The sequence below is a fragment of the Silene latifolia genome, unplaced genomic scaffold, assembly GCF_048544455.1.
Source record: "Silene latifolia isolate original U9 population unplaced genomic scaffold, ASM4854445v1 scaffold_617, whole genome shotgun sequence".
Classification (NCBI taxonomy): domain Eukaryota; kingdom Viridiplantae; phylum Streptophyta; class Magnoliopsida; order Caryophyllales; family Caryophyllaceae; genus Silene; species Silene latifolia.
In genome coordinates this window covers 20,521-29,612 of record NW_027413526.1, presented here as the reverse complement: position 1 = coordinate 29,612, position 9,092 = coordinate 20,521, and the positions used below count along the sequence as shown (strand labels likewise).

Here is a 9,092-nt window from a genome sequence, read left to right as displayed (position 1 = left end):
AACCACTACAAGAAAAACTAAAACATGCGACCGAAATTTGGCGATCGATATTGGTAGTCGCCAAATTGGCGACGATTCACAAATTAGCGATCGAATTCGATCGCAAATTTGGCGATCGCCTTTTTTAAAAGGGGAATCTAATTTGGCGACCGATAATCGATTTGGCGATCGATTTAAAAGTAGTCGCCAAATTGGCGATCAATTTCATCGCCAAATGGCTTTTCAGTCGCCAAATTTTTTTATAGAAAAACGGAACTCCTCTCTCCTGCTTTACTCTTTCGAAACAAAAAAAAAAAAAAAAAGAGAGGAAGCAGCGGGCGATTAAGGCGACGACAACAACCACACAACCACACCACCACTTCCACCACTTCCACCACCGTGACCACCGTTCTCATTGCCTCCATCACTCTCTTTAATTAGGTTAGTTTTTTTATTTAATTTCAGTTTAATTAGTTTAATTTGTTAGATTAATTTGTAGTTAGTTTGATTAATTTGTGGTTAGTTTGTTAGATTTATTTGTAGTTAGTATGTTAGATTAATTTGTAGTTAGATTTAATTTAATTTGTGTTTGAATTAAAAGGGAATGATTAAGGGGGTTTGTGTTTAGGTTTAGGGTTATGGGTGGGGGTTTGGTCGGCCGTGGGTGGCGGTGGGGGAAGGGTGGCGGTGGTCCGTGGGTGGCGGTGGTCCGTGGGTGCGGTGGGCCTTGGTGAAACTGTCTCATTATTATTATTATTAGTATTAGTATTAGTATTATTATTAGTATTAGTATTAGTATTATTATTAGTATTAGTATTATTATTATTATTGTTATTATTATTAGTATTAGTATTATTATTAGTATTAGTATTATTATTATTATTATTATTGTTATTATTATTATTATTATTATTATTATTATTATTATTATTATTATTATTATTACTAATTAAACCGCCTTATTATTATTAATATTAAGCTAAGTGAAACCGTCTTTTGCATTAATGGAATTAGCTAAGTGGAACCGTCTTTTGGATTAAGAGAAATTATCTATTAGCTAAGTAGAACCTTCTTTAGGACTTGATTTTGATAAATTTAGTTTGATAATTCATGTTATTGATGAATTGAGGTAGAATAACCTTGTTATTTTTATTTTTCTTTTCTCTTTTTCAGGGTTGTCACCGCGCTGCTAGGCACCACCGTACGCGGTAGCTGTTGCTTCTTGTTTTCTTTTCATTTTTGCTTTTACTTGATTAGGTAACCTCCTCTTACCAGTTACTTTTTAAATTTACTAATTTTAGTTCAAATTATGTTACGGACTTTAGGATAGAAGCCTTTACTATGTGGTTGAATTGGGCTATTGATTGACTTAATTAATTTAGTACTTGATTGTGTTGTTGTTTGATTTGATGTTGACTTAGTACCCGTTCAAGAATTACTCATTAGGAGTAATTCTTGAATAGTCCCATTTTGGGATCGTCTTTGTACGTTCAAGTCATTTAGGTAGTAAACACGTACTTGTGATTTATTAATGAGGAATGAGTTTGGTGGCGATCCCTTTAATGTTCTCTGAATACATGTATATGTGTATTTGGAGAATCAAGGGAATTGTCACTTTAATTTTTTCCTCATTAATAAATTACAAGTGTGTTTGCTAGTGACTTGAAACGTACATTGACGGGTTTAGGTTGGAGTGATAAGGACCCCATTCGAAGATGGATTACTTATTGACAATATTTATATATTGTTTTCATATGTTTATTGTATAATGTGGAGTATAATGTTTAAATTTTGTATGTAATATTATTGTTATTTTTTAAAAATGTTTAAATTACTTTGGGGTCTTCTTTAGATTAAAATGAAGAGATTGGAACGTTCATGGATGTATGAAGGAAGATTAGACCATTCCAATAAGAAAAGACGTCCTACCGCTAGATTTATAAAGGGTGTTAGCGAGTTTATTGAATTTGCTAAACAACAAGATGAATAAGGAGTATAATCGTGCCCACCTTTACGTGCTATCTAATTGTAACCTCTTGGAGCCATACGAAACACAGTTTGTTAATGATTTCATTCAGAGGAATCCTAATATAAGTAAGGATGATGTTTGGGACAAACATGAGGACCAATTTCCATCATGGTTTCAGAAACATGTAATTGAGTTGAATATTCAAGATGATTTGATAAGAAGTGTGGCTTTTGGTCCTTCAAAAATGGTAAGAACGTGGAATCGATACTCGGTTAATGGGTTTAATTTTCAAACATTCAACCACGGTAAAGGTAAGGCTAGGTGCAATTGGGGGGTTACTATTTCTTCTCTTGATGACAACGAATACTATGGTATAGTTGAAGATATCTTTGAAATTAGTTATAGTGGACGTGATCGAGCTTATAAAACTGTCTTATTCAAGGTTGACTGGAAGGATAATTCTGTGGCTGGAATGAGAGTACATGAACAATACAAGCTTGTAGAAGTGAATCGTACTAGAACATACTCTAAGTATGATCCATTTATACTTGCACATCAGGCTCATCAAGTGTATTTTGCTACTTATCCAAGCACAACAAATGATAGAAATCAAAATGCGTGGTGTGCAATCTTTAAGACAAAGGCACGGTCACAAGTTGATACAACTTTTTTCCAAGAAGAAAACGTTTCAAATGAAACGCTTTTGTCTCCACCCGATGAAATCAACAATGAGCATGAGAATAAAGATGGTGAAGACATGGAAGAGGAAGAATATTATGATGTGGAAGAGAGACTCAGGGGAGGATGAAGCGGAGGAGGAGGAGGAGGAGAGAAGGGAAGAAGAGGAGGAGAGGAGGGGGGAAGATGAGGTGAGGAGGAGAAGGGAGGAGGAGAAAAGGAGGAAGGACGAGGGGTTTGGAGATGAAGATGATTATGATGATGATGATGACGATGATGAGGATGAGGAAGAGGATGAGGATGATGATTAAATTGGTATAATTTTGTATTCCTCAAGAGTAAATTATTAAAATTTAGAAGTCTTGTATAATTTTCATTTATCATTATTTGTGTTAATTTTTATTTGTATTACTGCAGATGGCCGGAGCAGTCGAGGTAGGAAGCGTGGAGGCGGCTCGGGAGGAGGACAGTACGCGTCGGAGCAGGAGGAGGAGTTTGTGCGGGAGGATCCGATGCGACAGACGGTGACGGTGAGGAGACGACGCTACCGACGAGCCAAAGACGGGTGCCGATACGGTACACTTCGGATCATCGGATGATTCTTGAGCCGACGGGATTATGGTAAGTTTTATTCTTTATTAGTCTATTATTTTTATTTCTTTTTTTTTTTTTTGTAATTTTACATGTTCAAAATAAATGCAGGTTTATGGACGATTGCGTGATACGAGGTGTCACGAAAAGCACGAAGACTAATTTCGTGGGTCCAATTCCTACATCGTGGACACAAGCTTCTCATGCACAAAGAGAGGCGTGGTTCAATAACTTTCGGGTATATATTTTCCGTAATTCTTTATTTTAGAAACCAAATAATTAATTTTGATAAATTTTTTAAGAACCAAGGTTATACTTTTATTTTATACTAATATGAAATTTTGACGCTTTTTTTTGTAGTTATCATTTGCTTGGTCACCGTCTCAAGAACAGAATGTCCGTATCAGGTACAATGACGTCGGTACTCGACGATATCGGGACGTGATTTGGAAGGTAGTTAGGCGCCCAAAGGAACCAGACCACATGAAAGGTATTTAATTAACTTGTTTTGTTATTTGTATTAATTAGCTTATACTCTCTTATATTATAAATAATATCAATAACTTATTAGTTATGATTTCATATGTGTAATTGCAGGTGACAAGTATGAAGGCTTAATAAAGCATACCAAAAGTGAAGCTTTTCAGAAGAAGTCTAAGCAAGCATCCCTCAACAAAAGAGGAGGAAAGGAAGACGCCGTGAACGAGCCTACTCATTACGCGGGTTCACGATCGTTCTGGAATCGTATGTTGGGTGTAAGTACTTTGTCTATTATTTTACACTTTTTTTTTTGTTTTCAATGCAACATGTTTATTTTATGTTAGATTTTTTGTTGATTTTATAACATGTATGTTTTTTTTTCATTCGAGAGAGAAAGAAGAAGTCACAGCCCGATTGCGACGGTGAATCAAGCTTTTACGGACACGCATTCCAGAGTTGACGGAAAAGGGGTTAGAACTTGGACTAAGCCAAAAGACAAGCAATTATATGTAAGTTTTCCGTAACCTTTAATTTTTGTTAATTTATTCTCTTTTAAAATGTCGTATATAAGGTGGTTACCATATTAACTTACTACCATTTGTTTAATATTGTAGGAAGCATTTGAACGAGAAAAAGCCGCCAATCCAGAAAAACCGGACAATGACATATGGTATGAGTTGGTGGATGGCTTCAAGAAAGGGCACGTGTATGGTACCGGAAGTTCAACACCTGCTTTCTATGAGAAAACGCGTAGAAGATCGACTTCAACAATTCCCAACAACACGTATCAACCGGAAATTATTAGTCAACTTCAAAGTCAAATAAGAGAGCGTGATGAACGTGATGCCAAACGTGATGAAGAACTTGCCAAACGTGATGAAGAATTCCGGAAAATGAAGGAAAGAATGGAAATGTTTGAGAATTGGTGGCAAGGTTGTAACCCCGGACCTAGATCCAACTACGATCCAAATGATCCGCATGGTCCACATGGGGGGAGTGGAGCCGGTGTTGGCTTCCAAGTAAGATGATTTTAGCATGTAAGTTTGTAAAACTTGAACACTTTAGACTTGAACATTTAGAATAGCTTAGCTTGTAAAACTTTCATTTTTAATATATGAAATGAAGTTTGAGAAATTGGGAGGTGTTGGGTTGAAATGTATGGTGTTGTGTGTGTTGAAATGGGATGTATGGTGTTGTGGAACATCGGTTTGTATGCAGGTTGTAAATTTTTGGCTAGCAATGAAAACGAAAAAAACCACCAAAACATACAGTGGCTTTGGCGACTGATTTGGGATTTGGCGACTGAAATTCAGTCGCCAAATTGGCGACTGATTCAAGGTAGTCGCCAAATTGGCGATCAATAGCGATCGCCAAATCCCAAATCGATCGCCAAATTGGCTCAACCTAAATCAAGCTACGTCACCCAAAAAAGGCGACTAATTTGGCATTTGGCGGCTCGCTATTCGATCGCCAATTTGGCGACTATTTGAATCGATCGCCAATTTGGCGACTACACTATCGATCGCCATTTTTGGCATTTGGCGATGATTTTTCGATCGCCAAATTTGGCGACCGACTTTAGTCGCCAAAGCTAGAAAAGGCGACTAAGGTCCGCGACGACGTTTAGCGATCGAATTGATCGCCAAATTGATTTTGGCGATCGATTTCGATCGCCAAAATCAATCGCTGTTTAATTCTTTTTGTAGTGAACCAAGGAGTAGGGGTTTAGCCTTTGGGATGTTTTAGGCGTGGTTCGTCGGCCCGAGGACCAAGGGGAGCACTTCAGCCCATCTGCCTTTCCTTCTTTCTAGCTTCTTCTTTATGCAACTGATTATTACTTTGTTACTGGATTCTGCCTGGCCGTTAGCTTTTGTGTATCCTGGCGTGGAGGTTACCAGGTTGATGTTCCATTGAGCACAGAAGGCTGCTGTTCTTTTTCCTACGAATTGTGTGCCATTGTCGCATACTATTTCAGAGGGGATGCCATATCTGAATATGATGTTGTGTTTGATGAATGCTATGACATCCTTTTCTTTGACTTGCCTGTATGAATTAGCTTCTATCCACTTGGAAAAGTAGTCAGTCATTGCTAGCATGAAAACTTTTTGTCCGGGTGCTTGAGGTAGTTTCCCTACTATGCCCATGCCCCACTTCATAAATGGCCAGGGTGCGGATATGGAATGTAGGTCCTCAGATGGCTGATGGATATATGGTCCATGAATTTGGCAAGCTTCGCATTTAGAGCTGAATTCCAGGCAATCGGCTCTCAAGGTGGGCCAATAATAACCTGTTCTGAGTACCTTGCTTGCCAGGCTCCTTCCGCCTTTATGATTCCCACAGTATCCTTCATGTATTTCTGATAATATCTGTTTAGCTTCTTGTGGTTCCAGGCATCTGAGGTATGGCCCTGCCTGCGATTTCTTAAAAAGCACGTTGTTAATGATAGTATATGAAGCAGCTTTTACTTTTAGTGCCCTGGCATCTTGCTTATTTAGGGGAAGGATTCCCTGTTGTAGCCAATGGTAGTAAGGTTTTGTTCAAGAGTTGGCAACATATATTGGGAAACTTTCATCTTGCTTATTTATTGCAGGTTCTAATAAATGTACGATGGGTATTTTGTCAAAGTCGAGGGGACTAAAGTTGGATCCTAGGCCGGCTAAGGCATCGGCACAGGGTATTCAAGTCCCAGAATCTGGTCAATATTAAAATTGCGGAATTCTGATTTTAAATTACGGAGGACAGACTTCTAAATAAAGCATCATTTTTGAGTCTTGCAGTATATATTCCATTTACTTGGTTTGAAATAAGAAGGGAATCAGTACGTACCTTTAGGTTTTGCACACCAAGGTCAATACATACCTTTAATCCAGCCATTAAGGCTTCATATTCTGCCTCATTGTTGGTAGCTTCAAATGCACAGCTTATAGCTTGTACAATCTTATCCCCCTGTGGCGATTTTAGTACTACCCCTAGGCATGTGCCCCTCATGTTGGTTGCACCATCGAGAAATAGGGTCCATTCTAGGTCTGTTTGGTCGCTGGTCAGTTTATTAACTTCTTTTATTAGGTCGGGTTCTAGGGCTGGACTAAAATCAGCCACAAAGTCTGCTAGTGCTTGTGACTTAATTGCTGTCCTTGGTTCAAATGTTATGTTGTATGTGCTTAGCTGGACTGACCATTTGCACATACGTCCGGACAATTCTGGCTTCCTAAGTACAGACTTGATAGGAAGATTGGTTCTGACTATTATAGGGTGGCTTTCGAAGTATGGTCTTAATTTTGTGCAACTCATAATTAAAGCTAAAACATATTTTTCAAGCAAGCCATACCGATCTCTCGCATCCGGTAGACTTTTACTTACGTAGTAGACGTGTGTTGTTGTCCGTCTGCTTCTTTGACCAAAACCGCACCGACAAAGGTTTACTGTGGATCGAATTATACTTGTCGGGGTTCGTCTTTGACTGGTTTTGCCAGCAGGGGGAGAGGATAGATATGTTTTCAGGTCCTCAAAGGCAGCCTGATGATCAGGGGTCCATTGAAAGTCCTTGTTTTTCCTTAGCAGATTATAGAATGATTTGCACCTTTCTGACGATCTTGAAATGAACCTGTTCAGGGCTGCTATTCTTCCTGTCAGCTTTTGTATGTCTTTGACTGACTTTGGTGGTTCTAGCTCCAGGATAGCTTTGATCTATTCAGGGCTGGCTTCTATTCCTCTTTTTGTCACCATATAGCCCAAGAATTTTCCTGCTGAGACTCTAAAATGGCATTTTTGTGGATTGAGCTTCATATTGAATTTCTCCAGTATCTTGAAGGCTACCTCCAGGTCTTTAATGTGATCCTCTGCTTTTTTTGACTTGACTACCATATCGTCTATGTAGACTTCCATGGTGTCTCCTATTTGATCTTTGAACATCATGTTGACTAACCTTTGATAGGTTGCACCTATATTTTTTAATCCAAAAGGCATAGCAAAGATAACAAGATATCCCTCTTTCGGTGATGAAAGCTTTCCTCTCGATCTGCAGGGGTGCATCTTTATTTGGTTGAATCCACTGGAGGCATCCATGAATGTTAACATCTCGTGGCATGCAGTAGCATCCACCATTGCATCGATGTGTGGCAGGGGAAATGGATCTTTGGGGCAGGCCTTGTTTAGGTCGGTGTAGTCTACCCAGACTCTCCATTTGCCGTTTTTCTTTTGGACGACTACTACATTTGCAAGCCAGTCAGGGTACATTCCTTCCCTTATCATTCCCATGTCCAATATCAACTTCTTGGTTGATGATTTCATGCCTTTCTGCAGCAAATTTTCTTCTCTTTTGTTGTACAGGCTTAAATGATTTGTCAATATTTAACTTATGGGTTATAATATCAGCATCTATACCAGTCATATCAAAATGTGACCAAACAAAACAGGACATTTTAGTTTTGAGAAAGTTGACCAGATTGGGTCCGACCGAGTCCGCATGCATCGACCCTACAAGTACCTTCCGTCGGGAATTCTGGGTCCAAAATGACCTCTCTTGTTTCCATCTGTGATTGTGCAATATATTCTTCCCTGACAGGTGACTTTAATTGCTATGCAAGGGACTTACCCGACTTTGAGGGTTTCAAAGCCTGGGTGTAGCATTCCCGAGCCGTCCTTTGTTCTCCCCGATGGTGGTTATCCCCATTCGGTTGGTATTTTCACACACTGATGGTATGTTGATGGGATTGCTTTGACGTTGTGGATCCATGGTCTCGCCCAGATTACGTTATATGAGGATAGGCAATCTATTACCCCGAATCTTTCATATGAAGCCACGCCTTCCACATAGGTTGGCAGGCTAATTTCTCCCAGGGTGTTCTTTGTTTCTCCGCTGAACCCAACCAGGACGCTGGATTTCTTGATGATCTTTCCTTCATCTATCTTCATAGCTTTGAGGTCGTCAAGCATCACCAAATTTATTGAACTGCCTCCGTCAATCGGGATTCTTGATACCTTAGTGTGCCAATTTGCATGGTAATTACCAAGTCTGTCATGGTGTAGATCGATATTCCTGAAAGTCCGAGTCATCAAAAGTAATAGCAGGCAATGACTTAGATCTAAGAGGGGGTCAAGTCTAGACTCCTGAATATTCTTATGGCAAATGAAATGGTCGGACTACGATTTCGATCCTCCATTTATGAACTTGACTTCATAGATGGGGGGAGGAGGAGGAGGATCTCTGTCGTTTCCGAATCTCTCTTGTTTTGTCCTTCATCTTTGTTCTTTGGCTGCTGAATTAAGTCCTTGAGATAGCCTTTCTTTAGGAGGTATGCCACTTGTTTCCTGAGTTGGATGCATTCTTCTGTGGTGTGCCCAATATCCTGGTGGAAATCACACCATCTCGTTGGGTATTTCCTGGGGTTGTCGG

General features: G+C 39.3%; 1 protein-coding gene and 1 long non-coding RNA gene across 2 annotated transcripts; both read left to right on the top strand.

The window, feature by feature from the left end:
• The first annotated feature begins 325 nt into the window (after positions 1-325).
• On the top strand, positions 326-1,921 carry LOC141639924 (uncharacterized). The gene is made up of 3 exons (XR_012542765.1): positions 326-420; positions 1,153-1,236; positions 1,832-1,921. It is a non-coding gene; the product is annotated as an uncharacterized LOC141639924 (long non-coding RNA).
• A 1,276-nt stretch (positions 1,922-3,197) lies between these two features.
• LOC141639922 (uncharacterized) lies at positions 3,198-3,976 on the top strand (the record flags this gene model as incomplete). Its single annotated transcript, XM_074448898.1, has 4 exons — positions 3,198-3,247; positions 3,329-3,455; positions 3,578-3,707; positions 3,815-3,976. Coding segments are annotated over exons 1-4 (445 nt in total), but the record flags the coding sequence as incomplete, so codon positions are not given.
• Between the last annotated feature and the right edge of the window lie 5,116 nt (positions 3,977-9,092).